Source organism: Lepidochelys kempii, chromosome 6, assembly GCF_965140285.1.
Source record: "Lepidochelys kempii isolate rLepKem1 chromosome 6, rLepKem1.hap1, whole genome shotgun sequence".
NCBI lineage: Eukaryota > Metazoa > Chordata > Testudines > Cheloniidae > Lepidochelys > Lepidochelys kempii.
This window is the reverse complement of record NC_136385.1, coordinates 63,556,664-63,580,468: the sequence shown is the minus strand read 5'-3', so window position 1 is coordinate 63,580,468 and position 23,805 is coordinate 63,556,664. Positions and strand designations below refer to the sequence as shown.

Below are 23,805 nucleotides of genomic sequence, written 5' to 3'. Positions count from 1 at the left end.
GAACTAAGAATAAGAGGAGGTTGTACAAGGTAGTTTGAAGAAGACAGGTTTGGGAGAATAATATCACATTTTAAAGAAATTAAGTTATATTTTAACCCAGTTACCATTCTCTCAGATTATTTAAATTTTTGTTAAAGTCAGTAAATGGAAAAGCCAGCTAAGAATGCTGTTCTTTCAAAAAAATGAATTGCGATTAATCGCACTGTTAAACAATAATAGAATACCATTTATATAAATATTTTTGGATATTTTCTACATTTTCAAATATATTGATTTCAATTACAACACAGAATACAAAGTGTACAGTGCGCACTTTGTATTAATTTTTGATTACAAATATTTGCAGTGTAAAAAACAAAAGAAATCGTATATTTCAATTCACCTAATACAAGTACTGTAGTGCAATCTCTTTATCATGAAAGTTGAATTTACAAATGTAGAATTATGTACAAAAAATAACTGCACTGAAAAATAAAAAAATGTAAAACTTTAGAACCTACAAGTCCACTCAGTCCTACTTCAGCCAATCGCTCAGACAAATAAGTTTGGTTACAATTTGCAGGAGATAATGCTGCCCACATCTTGTTTACAATGTCACCTGAAAGTGAGAACAGGCGTTCTCATGGCATTGCTGTAGCCGGCATTGCAATATATTTATGTGCCAGATATGCTAAAGATTCACATGTCCCTTCATGCTTCAACCACCATTCCAGAAGACAAGCGTCCATGCTGATGACAGGTTCTGCTCGATAATGATCCAAACCAGAGCAGACCGACATGTTCATTTTCATCATCTGACTCAGATGCCACCAGCAGAAGGTTGATTTTCTTCTTTGGTGGTTCGGGTTCTGTAGTTTCCACGTTGGAGTGTTGCTCTTTTAAGACATCTGAAAGCATGCTCCACGCCTCAGCCCTCTCAGATTTTGGAAGGCACTTCAGATTCTTAACCCTTGAGTCGAATCCTTAGAAATCTCACATTGGTACCTTCTTTGAGTTTTGTCAATTCTGCTGTGAAAGTGTTCTTAAAATGAACAACACGTGCTGGGTCATCATCCAAGACTGCTATAACGTGAAATATATGGCAGAATGTAGGTGAAACAGAACAGGAGACATACAATTCTCCCCCAAGTTCAGTCACAAATTTAATTAATGTATTATTTTTTAACAAGCATCATCAGCATGGAAGCATATCCTCTGGAATGGTGGCTGAAGCATGAAGGGGCATATGAATGGTTAGCCTATCTGGCATGTAAATACCTTGCAAGGCCTGTTCCCACTTTCAGGTGACATTGTAAATAAGAAGCAGTCAGCAGTATCTCCCGTAAATGTAAACAAACTTGTTTGTCTTAGCAATTGGCTGAACAAGAAGTAGGACTGAGTGGACTTGTAGGCTCTAAAGTTTTACATTGTTTTGTTTTTGAGTGCAGTTATGTAACCAAAAAAAAAATCTATATTTGTAAGTTACACTTTCACAATAAAGAGACTGCACTACAATACTTGTATGGGCTGAATTGGAACATACTATTTCTTTTGTTTATCATTTTTACAGTGCAAATATTTGTAATAAAAATAATATAAAGTGAGCACTGTACACTTTGTATTATGTGTTGTAATAGAAATCAATATATTTTAAAATGTAGAAAAACATCCAAAAATATTTAATAAATTTCAGTTGGTATTCTATTGCTTAACAGTGCGATTAAACACTGGATGCCTCAGGGGAATGAAAATAAACAGCTTAATAAAAATGAAAGGAAAACACAGAAGTATTAAATTGATGACTCAGAATCAAATGAAATAATAACACACACACACACACACACACCCCAATTCCCAAAACTTCAACATTTCTCAAATAGATATTTAAGAATTTTCAGTTGGAACCATTGCCAACATGTAAACATTCGTCCCAGCAATTACAGCAGATTGCCAACCACCGCTTCTCAGTTATATTACAAGGCATTTAATATCCTGCTGAATTTACTGACTGTAGTCTGTCAAAGTGGGTGGAAAAAGGTGATAATAAGTCTGAGATTAGAGGGAAAAAATGTTTACAACAGCCATGGGGGAAAAAAATCACATGTATTCTGTAATTTAGAGGGCAAAACAAGCTATCAGAAAGATCCCTCTTTCTCCTTATTAATTTAATGTCTCAGTATCTGTGTTAGATTTTAGTACAGACTTCTATTTCAGGAACCATTGAGAGGTGAAAGCATTATATTGATGAATAGCTTGACAAGTAATTTAAAAAAAAATTGTGTCACTAGGCATGGTTTTATATTTATTTAGCCGCACTATACAGTAAAGAGCTCAGCCTGACACTGGTTATGTGTCATCCTGATCCTTATAGAAATGCCCTTGTTCCTATTGACACTAAATATTTCTATCTGTGCATTCTGCTTAAAAAAACAACTATTGAGAGCTTGCTCTAGTCTATATATACACTCAAGGAAATTCACAGACTGGTATGCCAGTTCAGCACCAACACCATGTTCCCATTGCCACAAATTATTGCACATCTGAATGTAGTTGGGAGTTTCCCATGTCCCTGACATGTGCAAACTGAAGTCCAGATTTCCATTGTTGAAAGTGGTGTTCGGACCACATTAATATCAGCTCACGAAATAATAATAAATAATAATAATATAATATATAATAATATAATATATATTATAATAAAATAATAATTAATAATAGCTCACGAAAGCTCATGCTCAAATAAATTGGTTAGTCTCTAAGATGCCACAAGTACTCCTTTTCTTTTTGCGAAGACAAACTAACACGGCTGTTACTCTGAAACCTGTCATTAATATCAGGGCTCCCTATTGATCCATGTAGGGAACAAAAGTATCATAGCAGTGACCATTGTTTGATAAATTGGAACGTGGGGAAAAATGCACTAGTACTCTTCTGCCTTCTCTTTCTCTTCCTGCATCCGTCACCCCCTGCTCCCCTGACAAGCATTCCCATAATCCTCCTCACTTTGCCATATCTATTCATCACCCCATATACCCCTCCCTTCGGCCTGGTGCATCAGATCCAAGAGCAGGGAGCCAATCCAATGTCCTTCTTGTTTGTGAACTGAGAACTTTTGACATACGAGTACAATTCCCCTCACTTTGTCTACTAATTTCAATCAAATTACAACATGCAAATTAACTGGAGAAGAAATGCGATGACTTGTTGAGTTACCACTGGTGTCATAATGACAATACTTGAGAACGACTTGAGCTCTGACCCAGCTCTGACTATAATCATAACAGTTAGAAGCAATTATTAATAACTTTTCTTACTTAACCCTAATTTCTCCAAATGTATCCTATTAATAAGTTTTTAATTAGTATTAACTAAATGGAAAGTGTGAAGGATTTATGGGGAATTAAAGGGAAGAAATAAGACTCAGAGCAACATTTTTTAAAGAGCCTGTTTTTAAAACTAATTATTGACTTGATAATCTTCAAAAAAACAACAACAATCTTTACTCTTAGATTAAGATCACATGCTATAAATATGAAGAAGATACACTGTATTCTTCATACAAAAGAAGGAGGCTGAATACTTGTTTTATGGGACAATGTCAAAAGAAGTTTAACTATGACATTGTGACAAGATTCTCTGATTCTCATCAACAAGTTTCTGTTTAAATTCTTAGGTAGCCATGCTTGTGGATACTTGATAACAAACAGATCAAACAAAAATATTATTTTCATAGTCATATTTTCCCGCTCACAAATTGCTGTGCTTCCTAAGTCAGCCCCATTTTATGGCAGACTGAATTAACAAGCCCTTAACTTTTTAAATAACTTATTCCACTTAAGGGAGGATGAAAGATAAAGGCAGTGGTGCAACTGCAATATGGTATAAACTCATCTTTAAAATGTTATTTTATCTTTACTTTCTTACCCTCTCCATCTTTCCACAATAACTTTATACTGATCACAATTTTATCTAAAATGTTTATTCATGTCAACTTTTAAAAGATTCTTTTCAGTCTTTCTTTTAATGTCTGAATTGTTAAAGAGCAAATATAATTCACTTTAGGGAAACTTCCCTACCAATTTAGTAGAGGAGGGAGAGAAGCTGGTAAAAATCATAGAGACTCTCTACTCCCAGGCATGTATCCTGCTTTCCCTTAAAGCATATTGTTAACTGTGATAAATACAGACTGGGGAGGAGAAATAGGACAGTGCAATTTACAGGGTTCAAAAATTTAAAGTTTGGGTTTTTTTTAAGAGGAAGAAAAGAACATATGAACGGCCATACTGGGTCAGACCAAAGGTCCATCTAGCCCAGTATCCTGTCTTATGACAGTGGCCAATGCCAGATGCTTCAGAGGGAATAAACAGAACAGGTAATCATCAACTGATCCATCCCCTGTCGCCCATTCTCAGCTTCTGACAAACAGAGGCTAGGGACACCATCCCTGTTCATCCTGCCTAATAGCCATTGATGGACCTATCCTCCATGAATTTATCCAGTTCATTGTTGAACCCTGTTATTATAGTCTTGGCCTTCACAACATCCTCTGGTAAAGAGTTCCACAGTTTGACTGTGCATTGTGTGAAGAAATACTTCCTTTTGTTTGTTTTAAACCTGCTGCCTATTAATTTCATTTGGTGACCCCGAGTTGTTGTGTTATGAGGAGTAAATAACACTTCTTTATTTACTTGCTCCACACCAGTCATGATTTTATAGACCTATATCATATCCCACCTTAGTTGTCTCTTTTCCAAACTGAAAATCCCAATCTTATTAATCTCTCCTCATACGGAAGCTGTTCCATACCCCTAATAATTTTTGTTGCCCTTTTCTGAACTTTTTCCAATTCCAGTGTATCTTTTTTGAGATGGGGAGACCACATCTGCATGCAGTATTCAAGATGTGGGCATACCATGGATTTCTATAGGGGCAACATGATATTTTCTGTTTTATTATCTATCACTTTCTTAATGATTCCCAAGATTTTGTTTGCTTTTTTCATTGCCGCTGCACATTGAATGGATGTTATCAGAGAACTATCCACAATGACAGGTTTCAGAGTAGCAGCCGTGTTAGTCTGTATCTGCAAAAAGAACAGTACTTGAGGCACCTTAGAGACTAACAAATTTATTACAGCATAAACTTTTGTGGGCTACAGCCCACTTCATCGGATGCATAAAATGGAAGATATAGTAAAAAAAAAATATATATATATATATATATATATATACACACACACATATGGGATAAGTTGGAAGTTACCATACAAACTGTGAGAGGCTAATTAGTTAAGATGAGCTATTATCAGCAGGAGAAAAAAACTTTTGTAGTGATAACCAAGAACTTGATTATCCGAGTGCGTGTTTGCTGAGTGAGTATCCGAGTGTGTGTTTGCTGGGAGGGCAGTTTGAAAGCCTGAGCGAGTGCCTGATTGGGTGGTAGCCTACAGGGGGCAGGTATTGGGGGTATCTGTTTGTTTGTTTCAGGGAAGCCTGGCTGTTTAAAAATAGCCAGAGCTCCATGAACCAGCTGAGTGGCGGCAAACCAGCTGAGCAGCGGGGAAGAGCAGAACATCACACAGCAGGAGTTTGCCTAGGAGTTTGCCTGGGGTGAGCCCAGTGAGGCTTACATCTTGCCAGCTTCTCTGAGGAAGCTCAAAGTAGGAAGGTGATATGCGGTGGGGGGGTTCAGCTGCTGTTACCTGCACAGGATGTGCCATGTTTGTCTTTCTTCCACAGGACAGAAGCGACTTTGTCTGTACAAAGTGCAAGCTAGTATCCATATTGGAAGAGAAGATCGAAGGTCTGGAGCAGCAGATATCGACCCTGCGTTGCATACGAGAATCTGAGGATTTTCTGGACAAAAGTCAGGATATGTTTTTACGGGCACAAAGCTCTAAAGATTTAGAGCAGGTTGCACAGCAGAGCCAAGAGGCCTGTGAAGAAGCTTGGCAACATGTGACCTCCAGAAGAAGAAGGGGGAATGTCCAGGTACCAGCAACGCAGACACAGGTAAGTAACCGTTTTCATGTTCTCTCCACAGGTACCATTGCGGAGAGTGGACCAGATGATACGTCTGGGGGGAGAAAGCAGAAGGAGACTCCGCTGGTTGGAAGGCATGAGATGCGCTGTCCTGAGGTTGGGGGTTCCACGACCACCACTCCCAAGAGAAGGAGGCGGGTGGTGGTGGTCGGGGACTCTCTCCTCAGGGGGACTGAGTCATCTATCTGCCGCCCTGACTGGGAAAACAGAGAAATCTGCTGCTTGCCAGGGGCTAAGATTCGCAATGTGACGGAGAGACTGCCAAGACTCATCAAGCCCTCGGATTGCTACCCCTTCCTGCTTCTCCACGTGGGCACCAATGATACTGCCAAGAATGACCTTGAGCGGATCACTGCAGACTACGTGGCTCTGGGAAGAAGGATAAAGGAGTTTGAGGCGCAAGTGGTGTTCTCGTCCATCCTCCCCGTGGAAGGAAAAGGCCGGGGTAGGGACCGTCGAATCGTGGAAGTCAACGAATGGCTACGCAGGTGGTGTCGGAGAGAAGGCTTTGGATTCTTTGACCATGGGATGGTATTCCATGAAGGAGGAGTGCTGGGCAGAGACGGGCTCCACCTAACGAAGAGAGGGAAGAGCATCTTTGCGAGCAGGCTGGCTAACCTAGTGAGGAGGGCTTTAAACTAGGTTCACTGGGGGAAGGAGACCAAAGCCCTGAGGTAAGTGGGATACCGGGAGGAAGCACAGGCAGGAACGTCTGTGAGGGGAGGACTCCTACCTCATACTGAGAATGAGGGGTGATCAGCAGGTTATCTCAAGTGCCTATATACAAATGCACAAAGCCTTGGAAACAAGCAGGGAGAACTGGAGGTCCTAGTGATGTCAAGGAATTATGACGTGATTGGAATAACAGAGACTTGGTGGGATAACTCACATGACTGGAGTACTGTCATGGATGGTTATAAACTGTTCAGGAAGGACAGGCAGGGCAGAAAAGGTGGGGGAGTAGCACTGTATGTAAGGGAGCACTATGACTGCTCAGGGCTCTGGTACGAAACTGCAGAAAAACCTGAGTGTCTCTGGATTAAGTTTAGAAGTGTGAGCAACAAGAGTGATGTAGTGGTGGGAGTCTGCTATAGACCACCGGACCAGGGGGATAAGGTGGATGAGGCTTTCTTCAGGCAACTTGGAGAAGCTACTAGACCGCAAGCCCTGGTTCTCATGGGCGACTTTAAACATCCTAATATCTGCTGGGAGAGCACTACAGCAGTGCATAGACAATCCAGGAAGTTTTTGGAAAATGTAGGGGACAATTTCCTGGTGCAAGTGCTGGAGGAGCCAGCTAGGGGCAGAGCTCTTCTTGACCTGCTGCTCACAAAACTGGAAGAATTAGTAGGGGAAGCAAAAGTGGATGGGAATCTGGGAGGCAGTGACCATGAGTTGGTCGAGTTCAGGATCCTGACACAGGGAAGAAAGGTAAGCAGCAGAATACGGACCCTGGACTTCAGGAAAGCAGACTTCGACTCCCTCAGGGAACTGATGGGTAGGATCCCCTGGGGGACTAACATGAAGGGGAAAGGAGTCCAGGAGAGCTGGCTGTATTTCAAGGAATCCCTATTGAGGTTACAGGGACAAACCATCCCGATGTGTTGAAAGAATAGTAAATATGACAGGCGACCAGCTTGGCTGAACGGTGAAATCCTTGCTGATCTTAAACACAAAAAAGAAGCTTACAAGAAGTGGAAGATTGGACAAATGACCAGGGAAGAGTATAAAAATATTGCTTGGGCATGTAGGAATGAAATCAGGAGGGCCAAATCACACCTGGAGCTGCAGCTAGCTAGAGATGTTAAGAGTAACAAGAAAGGCTTCTTCAGGTATGTTGGCAACAAAGAAGAAAGCCAAGGAAAGTGTGGGCCCCTTACTAAATGAGGGAGGCAACCTAGTGACAGAGGATGTGGAAAAAGCTAATGTACTCAATGCTTTCTTTGCCTCTGTCTTCATGAACAAGGTCAGCTCCCAGACTGCTGCGCTGGGCAACACAGCATGGGGAGTAGGTGGCCAGCCCTCTGTGGAGAAAGAGGTGGTTAGGGACTATTTAGAAAAGCTGGACATGCACAAGTTCATGGGGTTGGATGCGTTGCATCCGAGAGTGCTAAAGGAATTGGCGGCTGTGATTGCAGAGCCATTGGCCATTATCTTTGAAAACTCGTGGCGAACGGGGGAAGTCCCAGATGACTGGAAAAAGGCTAATTAGTGCCAATCTTTAAAAAAGGGAAGAAGGAGGATCCTGGGAACTACAGGCCAGTCAGCCTCACCTCAGTCCCCGGAAAAATCATGGAGCAGGTCCTCAAGGAATCTATCCTGAAGCACTTACACGAGAGGAAAGTGATCAGGAGCAGTCAGCATGGATTCACCAAGGGAAGGTCATGCCTGACTAATCTAATCGCCTTCTATGATGAGATTACTGGTTCTGTGGATGAAGGGAAAGCAGTGGATGTATTGTTTCTTGACTTTAGCAAAGCTTTTGACATGGTCTCCCACAGTATTCTTGTCAGCAAATTAAAGAAGTATGGGCTGGATGAATGCACTATAAGGTGGGGAGAAAGTTGGCTAGATTGTCAGGCTCAACGGTTAGTGATCAATGGCTCTATGTCTAGTTGGCAGCCGGTATCAAGTGGAGTGCCCCAAGGGTCGGTCCTGGGGCCGGTTTTGTTCAATATCTTCATAAATGATCTGGAGGATGGTGTGGATTGCACTCCCAGCAAATTTGCGGATGATACTAAACTAGGAGGAGTGGTAGATACGGTGGCAGGTAGGGATAGGATACAGAGGGCCCTAGACAAATTGGAGGATTGGGCCAAAAGAAATCTGATGAGGTTCAAGGACAAAGATAAGTGCAGGGTCCTGCACTTAGGACGGAAGAATCCAATGCACCGCTACAGACTAGGGACCAAATGGCTAGGCAGCAGTTCTGCGGAAAAGGACTTAGGGGTGACAGTGGACAAGAAGCTGGATGTGAGTCAACAGTGTGCCCTTGTTGCCAAGAAGGCCAATGGCATTTTGGGGTGTATAAGTAGGGGCATAGCCAGCAGATGGAGGGATGTGATCATTCTCCTCTATTTGACATTGGTGAGGCCTCATCTGGAGCACTGTGTCCAGTTTTGGGCCCCACACTACAAGAAGGATGTGGATAAATTGGAAAGAGTCCAGCGAAGGGCAACAAAAATGATCAGGGGTCTGGAACACATGACTTATGAGGAGAGGCTGAGGGAACTGGAATTGTTTAGCCTGCAGAAGAGAAGAATGAGGGGGGATTTGATAGCTGCTTTCAACTACCTGAGAGGTGGTTCCAAAAAGGATGGTTCTAGACTATTCTCAGTGGTAGAAGATGACAGGACAAGGAGTAATGGTCTCAAGTTGCAGTGGGGGAGGTTTAGGTTGGATATTAGGAAAAACTTTTTCACTAGGAGGGTGGTGAAACACTGGAAAGGGTTACCTAGGGAGGTGGTAGAATCTCCTTCCTTAGAAGTTTTTAAGGTCAGGCTTGACAAAGCCCTGGCTGGGATGATTTAATTGGGGATTGGTCCTGCTTTGAGCAGGGGGTTGGACTGGATGACCTCCTGAGGTCCCTTCCAACCCTGATATTCTATGATTCTATGTATATCTATCTATCTATCTATATCTCTATCTATCTTACTATATGTTCCATTCTATGCATCCGATGAAGTGGGCTGTAGCCCACGAAAGCTTATGCTCTAATAAATTTGCCACCAAGATCTCTTTCTTGAGTTGTAACAGCTAATTTAGACCCCATCATTTTATATTTATAGTTGGGATTATGTTTTCCAATGTTCATTACTTTGCATTTGTCAACACTGAATTTCATTTGCCATTTTGCTGCCCAGTCACCCAGTTTTGTGAGATCCCTTTGTAGCTCTTCGCTGTATAAAAAGCAACCAGATGGCATGTAAACAACTGTGTGGAATGAGCATAGATCAGATTCTTGCAGGAGAGGAAACGAAGAGAGAAAGGGAGAAGAGAGCAACTCAAGATTAACAGGTATTTATTTTTTCCTTTGCAGTGTTACAAAGAAATACAGTGAAATCATACATTGGAAATTAGATACAACAATACACCATTTTAGTGAAGTTGAATGAAAGTCCCAAATTCTTTCAAACATGTGCAATTTATAGTTTAATTAGGATGAAACTTCTCTTACCCAAGGTTCATGGCAATATCCTGACTGACTTCAGTGGAGCCTGGATTTCATTCATTGTGTTTATTAGTTGTTTTTCTTATTGGAGTTGTTAAATGATAATCACAGACTATCAGTGGATTGTTTCTTGTTTGTTTTTCCCCTTTGGAAATAATTGCAAGTTCAGCAACTCCTAACAACTCACTACTATCTCTGAAAAACTTGGGTAAGAGAATCAGCTCTTCACTAGGTGTTAAATTGATGTTATAAGTGATGTTTCACAGCATGATCTACACCATACTGACTTTCTTTCACTGTTGTGTAACAGAGGTGAAATATACAGTATACATTCAAGAGGCACTGCCAAATTTGAGAACAAAAAACAGTAGAAGTCTATTTAGTAGGTTTTTTTTTAACCTTCCGTGGTGTTACTATTTCATGGAATCTTATGATAGGTTTAAAGATGTAGGGGCTAAATAAAGTCCTTCTGAAACGTGTCACTCACAATTCTACAATGACTGTGACTGGCTTAATAATTAATAAGGAGTTGTAGCTCTGAAAAAATACACAGCCTAGTATGGGGAGCTCAGTCTTAATTTGGTGAGTTTATAGTTTCTTCAGACTACATTTGCATATTAGAGATAAGTCTGGCTAGTTTGCTTCATTTTATACAAAGTAAGTCCCACTCTTGGGCTCCTGGATAATTACCAAAAGGGACCTCAGGAAGGTAAAAAGTGGGGACCCTGAGCCACATACTCCAGCCCCCTCCACAAAAACAAGACCGTCATTTTTGCTCAGCGGTGGCCTTAATTCTCATGAAAGGAAAGGACCTTGCTTTTTGAGGAGCTTCACCCCTCAAATAACCCATCAGTCAAGAGCGCTGTACCCAAATATCCTTTCATGGTGGACACAACAAAAATTAAAGATCTTTACCTGTAATTATTCCTCTCTGACGATATCTTGCGGGATTCTTACTCCTGGGCATTAGCTCCTTAGTTTCAATTATAAGTCCCTTAGTTCATAATGTTTTTCTAACTTTTAAGGGCAGCAGTAGCATGGTCGATAGCAAGCTTGGTACCCTACTGCCTGTTGTTTGCTACCCTCTGCCAAGTATAAATGTTGCCTATGAATGTTCCAGTCAGTTCCTTCCATTTACATTGGTAATGAATGTAGAAAAGGGCATTCAAAATTTCAAGATGACCAACATAAGATGAAAAATATGGCCAGGGGAGTGGGAGCATTCAAAAACATTAATTTCCAAACTCTGAGGGGATGTGGGCAGGTGAGAGAGTACTCTGCAAGATAATATCTTCAGAGAAACAGAATCATACGTAAGTAATTTTCTCTTCTCTAGAGATTCCACCTGTGTAGGATTCTCACTCCTGGGATCAAGAAGTATCTAATAATAATGGCTTTATAGTAATAATGGTAATAGACAACTTTGCCTCTCCCCACAACCCTTTAGCCACCATTCCTCAGCCAGATACAAGGATCTGATCTGTTTGCTAAGGGATTAAAGAGCTTGTCCCCTTTATCTCTGAGGGTATGTCTACACTATGAAATTAGGTTGATATTAAAGAAGTCGATTTTTAGAAATCGATTTTATACAGTTGACTGTGTATGTCCACACTAAGCACATTAAGTCGGCAGAGTGCGTCCTCACTACTGTGGCTAGCATCGACTTACAGAGCGGTGCACTGTAGGTAGCTATCCCACAGTTCCCGCAGTCTCCGCTGCCCATTGGAATCCTGGGTTAAGCTCCCAATGCCTGATGGGGAAAAAATATTGTCGCGGGTGGTTTTGGGTACATGTCGTCAGTCGCCCTTCCCTCCGTGAAAGCAACAGCAGACAATCATTTTGCGCCTTTTTTCCCACGCAGATGCCATACTACGGCAAGTGTGCAGCCCGCTCAGCTCAGCTCACCGACACTGCTGCTGTTGTGTCCTGGGTGCTGCTGGCAGCAGACAGTGCAGTAGGACTGCTAACTGTCGTCATACACTGCTTCAGCTAAAACTCTGCTCTGCTGCTATTGTCTCAATAGTTAATTTCTCCATGTTGTCTGTCATGGGCTCCCGGGTACATGTGTTCTTCCTCGGGAAATGTTCACGGTGCTAACTGTCATCCTTCTCTGCTTCCGCTGCAACTCTGCTCTCCTGCTCTCATGAATCCACCTTGCAGGTTCTCTTGTTGTTCTCTATAAATATCTATTCTCGTGGCATCCGTCTTTAGCCACTGATTCCACTGCAACTCTGCTATCCTGCAGACGCCATACCACGGCAAGCATGGAACCCGCTCAGATCACCAAAGCAGTTATGAGCATTATAAGGAGCTGTTTAACTATAGGCTGAGCAAGTGCAGAATGGTGGTAGGATGTGCATTTGGACGTTTAAAAGAGCGCTGGCACAGTTTACTGACTCTGTTAGACCTCAGCGAAACCAATATTCCCATTGTTATTGCTGCTTGCTGTGTGCTTCACAATATCTGTGAGAGTAAGGGAGAGACGTTTATGGCGGGGTGGGAGGTTGAGGCAAATCGCCTGGCCACTGATTATGCACAGCCAGACACCAGGGTGGTTAGAAGAGCACAGCAGGGTGCGGTGAGCATCAGAGAAGCTTTGAAAACCAGTTTCAAGACTGGCCAGGCTACAGTGTGACAGCTCTGTTTGTTTCTCCTTGATGAAAACCCGCCCCCTTGGTTCACTCTACTTCCGTGTAAGCCAACCGCCCTCCCCACTTCGATCATTGCTTGCAGAGGCAATAAAGTCATTGTTGTTTCAAAATCATGCATTCTTTATTAATTCATCACACAAATAGGGGGATAACTGCCAAGGTAGCCCGGGAGGGGTGGTGGATGAGGGAAGGACAAGGCCACACTGAACTTCAAAACTTATTGAATGCCAGCCTTCTGTTGCTTGGGCAGTCCTCTGGGGTGGAGTGTTTGGATTTCCAGAGCATCCCCACTGCGTTCTTGGGCGTCTGGGTTAGGAGGCTATGGAACTTGAGGAGGAGGACAGGCGGTTACAGCAGTGGCGGTCTGTGCTCCTGCTGCCTTTTCTGCAGCTCAACCAGACACCAGAGCATATCAGTTTGATCCCCCAGTAGCCTCAGCATTGCATCCTGCCTCCTCTCATCACACTGCCGCCACCTCTCATCTCACTTGTCCCTCCTGTCCTCGCGTTTGTTTTTTGCTTTCCTGGACTCTGACATTGTTTGCCTCCACGCATTCTGCTGAGCACTTTCAGTGCGGGAGGACTGCATGAGCTCAGAGAATATTTCATTGCGAGTGCATTTTTTTCGCCTTCTTATCTGCGCTAGCCTCTGGGGCGGAGATGATAGGGGGAGTGTTGAAACATTTGCAACTGCAGGGGGAAAAAAAGGGAGAGTAGTATTCGAAAAGACACATTTTAGAGAACAACGGGTAGACTCTTTCATGGTGAACCAAGCTGTTAACATTACATAGCACATGTGCTTTTGGTACAAGATCACATTTTGCCTCTTATATTGAGGGCCTGCTGGTTTGGTGTGAGAGATCACACACACAGGGCAGGGCAGCAGAATTCAGCTTACAGGCAGCCATGGTAAGCCACAGTGTTTCGGCTTCTTCAACCTTCATAGCATATGGGAATGGTTTCAAACAGCAGCACCCTCCTTTCCCATACCAAGCACCCATTGGGTTGGCCATTTAAAAGGAGGGGCTGTACTGGCCGTGAATGCATCCCAAGTCTTCAGAGTAAATTAATCATTAAACACACTTGCTTTTAAACCATGTATTACATTTACAAAGATACACTCACCAGAACTGCCTTCTCCGGCTTCATGGTCTGGGAGCCTGCCTTGGGAGGGTTGGGAAGATATTGGCTCCAGGGTGATAAAGAGTTCCTGGCTGTCGGGGAGAATGGTTTCTCTGCTTGCCTGCTGTGCACTATCCTCCTCCTCCTCATCGTCCCACAAATCCTCATGCCTGTTGCATGAGACTACCCCCTTGCAGGTGTCCACGGACAGGGGTGGGGTAGTAATCGGGCCCCCCTGTAGAACTGCATGCAGCTCACCATAGAAGCAGCATGTATGGGGCTCTGACCCGGAGCAGCCGTTTGCCTCTTTGATTTTTTGGCAGGCTTGCCTGAGCTCCTTAATTTTCACGCGGCACTGCTGCGGGTCCCTGTGTCCATCATGCCCTTGGAGATTTTTACAAATATTTTGCCATTTCGTCTTTTGGAACTGAGTTCTGATAGCATGGATTCGTCTCCCCATACAGTGATCAGATCCAGTACCTCCCATTTGGTCCATGCTGCATCTCTTTTGTGATTCTGGGTCTGCATGGTCACCTGTGCTGATGAGCTCACCATGCTGGCCAAACAGGAAATGAAATTCAAAAGTTCCCAGGACTTTTCCTGTGTACCTGGCTAGTGCATCTGAATTGAAAGTGCTGTCCAGAGCGGTCAAAATGGCACATTCTGGGATAGCTCCCAGAGGCCAGTACCATTGAATTGCATCCACACTACCCCAAATTTGACCAGGCGATGTCGATTTCAGCGCTAATCCCCTCGTAGGGGAGGAGTACAGAAATCGATTTTAAGAGCCCTTTAAGTCGACAAAAATGGTTTTGTCATGTGGACAGGTGCAGGGTTAAATCGATCTAATGCTGCTAAATTCAACCTAAACTTGTAGTGTAGACCAGGGCTAAGAGGAGTTATAATGCCTTTTATATCGTGGGGCTTGTCTACACTACCAAGTTTTGTTGACAAAACTTATGTCAATATCCAAAAGTTGCCAAAACAAAAATTGCCAAAGGGTGTTCACACTTGTTCCCTCTGTCAAAAGATCATGTCCACATTGGGGACATGATCATCGACAGGGTGAGCAATGCATTGTGGGTATCCCGCAGTGTAGTGTAGTGAGAAGGAAGAGCTGATCGCTGTGCATCTTGGGATTCTCTCCCAGTTCTCCCACAGCTCCCTCAGCTGCTGAGAGCAGCATTATGAGCAGCTCTGTGAGCTCTCCATGCTGAGGAATGGCAAAGCAGCAGAGCAGTCTGTCCTGCTGCCTGCTGCTGTGTTCCTAGTGCAGGGCAGAACAGCAGCATCCCAATTATTTGCTCTTAGTTTGTTCCCCAAAGGGAGCAGCACACAGATACTTCCTGTAGCTTTGAAAGGGGAGGGGCGCATGCCTGTAGGGCAGCAGAGATCAAAACACTGAGCAGAGAAATCAGGGGTGTTTGGGCTGAGCAGAACTTAAGAAAATTTGTGAGAAAAAGACCCAGGTGGATAGGCCTTTTGTCATTTCAAACCTCTTCTCTGAGTGCTTTGTACCCTGGGGTGAATAAATAATACTTTATTTTGAAGAAACTGTTTTGAGTCACTCTATTCAGCTGCTGGTCACATGTTCCCACAGAAAAGGTCTTGGAGGTGCCATATACCTGGGCCTGTTGTTTTTTCATGGGTAGTAAACAGAGGGGCTGATGAAGTGAGCTGTAGCTCATGAAAGCTTATGCTCAAATAAATTGGTTAGTCTCTAAGGTGCCACAAGTACTCCTTTTCTTTTTGCGGATACAGACTAACACGGCTCTCACTCTGAAGACTAAGAATGGCAGGACTGTGTGGTTCCACCCAGAATGGCTAAAGGTAGCAAAACCTGCCACCAGAGGCATGCACTTGAGAGGGACTGCAAAGGGGTCTGTAACTGAGAATTCATCTAAGCAACCATTAAAGGAAAACAACAATATTTACAAATATTTGAAGAGTATATAAAACAAGCATGGAGAGGATTATTTAAGGTGGCTATAAAGCACTATAACTAGCAGTAAAAAGATTAAATTAAGCAAAAATTCAGGTAGAATATCAGATAAATCTTCCTGACCATGAAATCTATTAGGCTGTTTTCAGTTTTTCAAGAAAAATGGTAGAAGCCCCATCAAATTGAAAATTTGACTGGACAAAACAACTGAAAAATGTTATGTAAAGAACAATCCTATATTGGCCACCGGAGGTTAGACTAAATGACTATTTGGTCTTCTTCATTTCTGACTTCTCTAAATCTGTTGTTTTAATTACCTGAGGCATCTCACCTAACTGAAGCTACAGGTTTTATTTCGGGGGCAGGGAGTCAACTCAAGACTGTACTATGATTATACTTCTATCACATTTGCAAATTAGAAAAGTAAGTGAAATTTTTTTCAATCTACACTCAAAGAAGAGACATTTTTTATGAAAGGGAGACAGTGTGTAAGGTTTTTGATTTTTTAAAATCCTAATGTACAGTATATGTAATAGCTAAAAAGTAAAAGAAACAGTTGGTGATAAAATATGATGATGATCAGAAAAGTAGTCATGTAAATATGGCACCTTCTTACTCATCAGATCTGTCCGCTGTCTGTATTAAGATGTATTTGCTCATTTTTTCAGACAAAAATAGATTTGTATTCCTTTTTATTCCTTTTAGTCCCACAGAGTCAACAGAGGTGACAGAGAGAGAACTAGAGTCTATTCTGCCTGATAGATCAGCAACAGAATTGTTAAATAAATTCTGACTGAAAAAAAAATTAGTACTGATGATAATACATGAGTTATAGTTAACAATTTAGGTGGAGACTGAGGCACCAGCATTTAGAAAAAAAATCTCTCAAATTTGATCTGGAAGCCATTGAGACACGGAATTCCACAATGCAACTTTTACAGAGTCAGTTTGCAGAGTATACAGTGACTTCTCTTTAAAAAAGGAGAGCTTCTACTGAGATTGAAAACAGTGAATTTCCATCAAGGGGATCAGGAGAGCGATGTGCTTTCATTTCGGGTTCAGGAGGCAACACAAGTGACAAATAGTTACTTTATTTAGAGAGAAACAGCGTGCTGGTCTGCATTAGTCTGGAATCAGTTTTGCAGGAATGACAGTTAAAGAAGCCAGATGTTCAGATATTACAATGATGAGTGCAGCATAAATGCCTAGATACCTATGATTCCCTTAAAATAGATAAAGCACAGGAGATTACAGGAAGTGACCAAAGCAACCGGAAATGTAATATAAATGTAATATAAAATTTTTGCTAGCTTTGGGAAAGATTGTGGAGTACTGCAAAGTAACAAGGGACCCTGTATTTAAAATGATGGAAGTAAGAGACAAAGAAGAAAGCTACCAATCCAAAAAGTTTAAAATCTTTTACTGTATTGAAACTCTCTGAGGATGTGTGGTATGAGAATACATGGAAAAAACCTTGCTGATGACTGATAGTCAGAAGTACTCAGGCATGCAAAGGACATTTCAGTGGATGATGTACACTAGATATTAAAAAATCATTTGACAAGATTCCATTTCAGAAATAAGTGGTGAAGGCAAAGTGTTCATTAACAGGAAATAAAACAGGGAGAAAAGTTGGCTGAGTTAGGAAACACAGAAGTACCACATAAGGAAAGTTTACAAGTTTGAAAGAGAGTGAGCTGAGCATCTCAAAAATTAATTTTAAGACCCTTCTTGTTGCAAAGGGTACAGCTGCACTAAAGAAGCTAACACATATAGGGGTCACTTTATCAGAAGGGCAGAATGCCAAAGAGCAAAGATGATGATAGGACTTGATAAATACGATTCCTGCTTTAGTGCTTTCCATTGCTTTTGATATTTTTATTGGTTCTTTAATCAAATTATAACTCAATTGTAGATGTGAAAATGACTGGATAAATATCCTTCTGAAATGAACACAAAAATCTTTTAAAATAAATTGGTTAGAATTTTTGTTAATTTGAACATCACACCTGTAAGACTGACTTGGTTTGATAGCTTGTTGAGAAGCTGCCTGAGGCAGTTTTGACCTGGTTTTTTTGCCAATTAAAATTTTCAATTGAAAAAACATATAAAGCTCTTAACATTGAAAAAAATAGCAAATTCTGTGGCCTCTCAGTCAGTTGCTTTGGTGGCATTCTATTGGTTTTACACTTAGAAAATCTGAATAACATCTGAGAGACAGCTATTTTTGAAGGGATAGTGGAGAGATTTGAAATGAGTTCTAGATGCATCCAACAGTCCTTCTACTTTGTTGGAGGAAACCATTCCTCCACCCTCCTAATGTAATGTCTCCTTTTGATACCCATTCCCAAACACCAGGCTGGGAACCAGCAAAGGGAGAAATGTCATATTGAGAGCTGAGGCTGGGAGTTGGGGAAGAACTGGAATGAAACTGGCATTGAGATCAGACAGACCTGTTGCTAGGACCTCCAGCAATGCAAGGTTGTTGGGGAATGAGATGACATCAGCCTTCTACAATTGTGAGCTTGCTGAGTATGTTTGGGTACTTGATAAAAGAGGTGGAAGGACTCTTGTGTTTGGAGAAGGGAGAGCAGGTGAAAGGATAGAGAGGAGTGGAAGTAATAGTAATAGTAGTGGTCAGTTTCTCAGTGTAGAACAAAAAATACAAGAATTCTCAGTTTTCTCAGGGTTAAAGTGAAAACCAGAAAACTCATAGGGAAAGTCCTGGTTTGACATTATCTGAAATATTGTTTGTAATGTTGGGAACTATCCTACAAAGGAGAAGTGAATGTCTTGAATAATCTGATATTATAAAAATTGTTTGCTTGATCCAATACTGTGCTGGGCTCTATCCCAGAGGAAAGAGATTGTTGCCTTGAGGAATGTTATTCTCTTACATTATAAAGCAATTGTTAGACCTTTTCTATAATAATTAGGCACCCTTCAAAACAGCACATGTCAACACAGGTAACATCAAATCTGAATAATCTAAGTTATCAGGAAAAGTTGAGAGATCAGTTTGTTTTAATTGTAAGAAGGAAGACTTTAATGTAACATAATTCTTTTCTATGAAATTATGACAGAGATGAAAGGAGTCTATAGAGACAGAATGTTCATTATGGTACTGGGTTCAAAAGCATGATCCAAACCCAAGAAAATTAGGAGTAACTGAGAACTCCAGCATGTCTTAGGAGAGGTGTGGGCTAGTAGTTTGAGTCCAGGAGAAGAAAGCAGGAAATCCTTATTTCTATTTTAGGCTCTGACAATGACTTGTCTCATTGAGCAAATCACACAGGGTCAGATCCTGGCCCCTGCTCCATACAAATAGGCCAAAAAGCTGCCATAAGTGGGCAATTAAAGATTCTCTCAGCATTGAGGATGTGTTAGGGGCACGCCTGAGTGAGAGGGTGTATGTCTGGAATATGCTGCACTCTGGCAATTTTCCTCTGCTACAAAGGAATCTTTGGGCCAGTTGCAGCAAGCCAGTGTTGTTTAGAACATCAACCTCAGAATCAGGGATCTGTAAAAGAATCTTTTTTTAGCATCTTTCCTCAACTGTAAATGGGGAATCATTGAGTGGGGGGTCTTTCTAGTGGGGTCCCACATGGATCAGCTCTTGGCCACACACTATATAACATTTTTACGAATTACCTGGAAGAAAACTTAAAATCATCACAGATAAAATTTGCAGATGACACAAAAACTGGGAAAGTAATAAATAATTAAGAGGACAGGTCATTGATACTAGGCGATCTAGATTGATTGCTAAATTGGGTGCAAGCAAACAATATGTGTTTTAATATGGCTAAATGTAAATGTATACATCTAGGAACAAAAAATATAGGCCATACTTACAGGATGGGGACCTCTATCCTGGGAAGCAGTGACTGGACATGAGCTCCCAATGTGACACAGTGGTCAAAAGGGCTAATACGATCCTTGGATAAACAGGGGAATCTCAAGTAGGAGTAGAGAAGTTTTTTACCTTTGCGTTTGGCATTAGTGTGACTGCGTTCTGGTATCCATCATTCAAGAAGAATTTTGATAAACTGGAGAAGGTTCAGAGATGAGCCAGGAGACTGATTAAAGGATTAGAAAACATGCCTTACAGTGATGGAGTCAAGGAGCTCCATCTATTTAACTTAAAGAGAGGGCTTGGGGTGACTTGATTACAGTTTATAGGTACCTGCCTGGGGGACAAGCAGGTACCTTTGATAATAGGCTGTTCAATCTAGGTTTGACATGATCCAATGGTTGGAAGCTGAACCTAAACAAATTCAGATTGGAAATTAGGTGTAAATTTTTAACAGTGAGAGTTACTAATCATTGGAACAATTTACCAAGGGTCTTGGTGGATTCTCCGTTCTTGGCAATTTTAAAATCAAGATTGGATGCTTTTTTTTCTAAAAGATATAGTGTAGGAATTATTGTGGGGGAAGTTCTATAGCCTGTGTTTTGCAGGAAGTCAGACTAGATTATCACAAGGATCCCTCCTACCTTTGGAATCCAAAAACTATGCAAAGTGCCTACAGAGCACAGCTGAGCATTCAGCCCTTAATGTCTCTGAGCCTCAGCAATACGTGGCTAATAGTTAATTACCTACCTTACAGTGGTACTGCAAGGATTTCTGTAGATAATGTTGGTAAAATGATTTTATACTGAATAGCATTGTACAAATGCTAGGTCCTGCAAACTGTAATATACCTACAGAATAAATTCAGATGAGGAGATTGCAGCAAAGAGTTTAAATGAGATTACTGCATCTCTCAATCTTTTCTAAGAGGAGAAGGGATTGAGTAATCCTACGACAAAGCATGATGAAGATACAGAGATCAATATTAAAGTGCTGGTATGTTGGGTTGAAGCAGGGCTCACTGGAGCCAGATAATAGTCTTTTCCGGTTCCTCACATTTCCTATGATTTTTTTTTCAAATTGTGCTAATTTGGAAGTGAAATCTAAGCAGGTAGGCAGGACAGCAGGAAATAAATGCCAAGAAAATAAGCAAGTGGACAGTGCAGCAAAAGGGCAATGCCAGTGTATAATCAGACTCAAAGGGCAGCAAGGGTATAATGTAAGCTAGAAAGCAGGTGGAAAAGCAGAAAGGAAATGCTAGACACTCAGCAAGTCAATAAAGCAGTATCAAGCAATCAGCAGATGCACAAAGCAGCAGGACAGCAATTCCAGGAAGTCAACAGCTGCACACAACAGAAGGAGGACAGTATCAAGCACTCAAAAAAGGAGGCAGGACAGCAGGAAGTCAATGCCCACGTGCAATCTGATGTAAAGAGCAGTAAGAAATCAATGCAAGCCACTCAACAGATGGATAGGGCAAAATATAGTCAATGCCAGGCAATCAGGTGGTCAAGAGGGGAAAGCCGTACAATCAAGCAGAAGGCCAGGGCCTCAGGGGGGCAATGCTGAGCTGCCAGTAGGTAGACATAGCATAAAGAGAGCAATGAATGCCAGGCAATCCCTAGGTGGACAGGGGTAGCAAGAGGGCAATGTCCATTAATAATCAAATACTACTGCTGGCATGGAGAAAATGGAAGCCCGATAATAGGTTGGCAGCAGGATGACAATGCTTTTCAGGTACTGAAGGATAGTGTGAGAAAAACACTCTCTAATAACACCATTAGATTAACATAGTAAACCATGAAAATCCAATAGAGAACAGTACATAAATGGAAACAGCAGATGAATCTGAGCCCTAGTGCCTGGGGAGGCCACAGGACCCTCCTATTAACAGAACTATGCGAATCCACAAGGAAATCAAACAAATGGGAAAAATGAGCCTGAAAGCTGTTTCTGATGATTAAAACAAAAAACAAAAAACCAGCAAAGAATTAGTTTGGAAATGATTGGCTGGAATTGAAGATGTTGCTTACCCCTCTCTGGAGCCCAGAAAATGGGAATGTTGGGAATTTCTGCAGCAGAAAAACAGAAGAGAAAAGGGATTTCTGACTCCCCGTCTGAGGAAAAGCAGGTCAATTTAGGGCTTGGTGAATTGTTTTGGGCAAAATAAGAACTGGTCTGAATCTCTGCCTCTCTCTGGAACCAAGCCTTTATTGAGGTCTGAGAAAGGTTTAAGAAGTCCACACCACTTTCATCTCATGATATCCCACCTCTACTTCCAAGAACCACACTTACCTCTAGTGCAGGCTGTGCAAGTGGAGATAGGAGACAGCATCAAGAGCTCACTCCCATATCCACTGCAAGACAGCTAGTGAGGACAGACACCAGTGCACAAGGCTGATGCAGTTCATTTTATGGGATACATTAAAGAGGTTCATAAACCCCAACTCACCTCTAGCAAAGGCTGGTATTTTAAGTTGTCCAGATAATCACTTCCCATCCTAGGAAGCATCAGTCTTTGTGGGAATGGCCCTTTTCTTCTCCAAAAGCAACTGCTGTGTTTGAGGAGATTCAGCAACGCCTTCACTGTACCTTGATGAGGCTATTCTCTTGCAACTCAGGGGCTCTCTGGGGCATCACTTATATTTGCATCTCAAAGTATGTTTCAGATATTTCACCAGCAGTTTGGTTTCAAAAACACACTTTAAAAATCTGAGACGTAAGTGCTAAGAAAGTCACAGAAGCAACCAGACCCAGTGGAAATACAACTGCATCTTTTCATCTCGTTGCTGTAGCTGCTTGCCAGATTGGCGTGGGGATTTGACTGAGAATTATGAGGACCTGCCTGGGGAGGGATGAAGGGGACCACAGACTGATCTACAGTTCAGCAGGACACCTACATCCCTCTCCTCAGCCCTCCAAATTACATCCCCTTAAGATAAGGGTGAGCAGGCAAATTTGGGTGAGGGAGAGGCTATACCTGAGGGAACATAGGAAAATTCTCACTATAGGCTTGAAGGTTCAAAGAAGTATCCACACTTTCATATATTTATCCAAACCTCCAAAATAGACAGTTACCTTTTCCGTAACTGGTGTTCTTCAAGATGTGTTGCTCATATTCATTCCACATTAGGTGTGTGTGCTCGCCACATGCACTGGTGCCGGAAGTTTTTCCCTCAGCAGTATCCTTAATGGAGTTACTCTGGTGCTTTCTGGAGCGACGCCCATATGGCGTGGTATAAGGGGCCCTGCTGGCTCCCCGCACTCTCATTTCTTTCTTGCCAGAAACTCCAACAGTGGGGAAGGAGGGCGGGTCGTGGAATGGACTTGAGCAATACATCTCGAGGAACACCAGTTATGGAAAAGGTAACTGTCTGTTCTTCTTAGAGTGTTTGCTTACGTCCATTCCACATTAGGTGACTCCCAGCAGTTCCCGTGGAGGCGGGTAGGAGTTCACGGCTGCGCAGACTGTAATACAGCTCTGCCAAACCCAGAGCTCTCTCTGGCTTGCTGAGTGATGGCATACTGAGACGTGAACGTGTGGACTGAGGACCACATCGCGGCTCTACAGATGACCTGGATTGGGATGTGCGCCAGGAAGGCTGCCAAAGATGCCTGCGCTCTAGTCGAATGGGCCCTAATGATTGGCGGCAGTGGGACCTTTGCTTGCACATAACAGGTCTTTATGCAAGAGGTGATCCAGTTGGAAATCCTCTGTGAAGAAACTGGAAGGCCCTTCATCCTATCTGCCATAGTGATGAAGAGCTGGGTGGATTTACAGAAAGGCTTGGTACACTCCAAGTAAAAAGCCAGGGTCCTCCAGCCATCCAGCACGTGCAGATGCCTCTCCCTGACAGTCTTGTGCAGCTTGGGACAAATACTGGCAGGAATACGTCCTGGCTCATGTGGAAGGAAGATATCACCTTTGGCAGGAAGACTGGTGGGGCTGCAGCTGGACCTTGTCCTTACAAAACACTGTGTAAGGCAGTTTCGAGATCAAGGCCTTAATCTCTGACTTGTCTCGCGAACATCACTGCCACCAGGAAA

The 23,805-nt window shown here is 42.2% G+C and overlaps 1 protein-coding gene across 20 annotated transcripts in view; it reads right to left on the bottom strand.

Moving 5' to 3' along the window:
- GPHN (gephyrin) overlaps positions 1–23,805 on the bottom strand; it is a 590,148-nt gene that overhangs the window by 234,940 nt on the left and 331,403 nt on the right. For 10 of the 20 annotated variants that reach the window (XM_073348373.2, XM_073348352.2, XM_073348355.2 and 7 more), the window contains exon 5: positions 21,792–21,830. The exons of the other annotated variants lie outside the window; for them this stretch is intronic. In XM_073348373.2, coding sequence (XP_073204474.1) covers positions 21,792–21,830 — 39 coding nt within the window. The remainder of the gene's footprint in view (positions 1–21,791; positions 21,831–23,805) is intronic. 20 annotated transcript variants of the gene reach the window in all.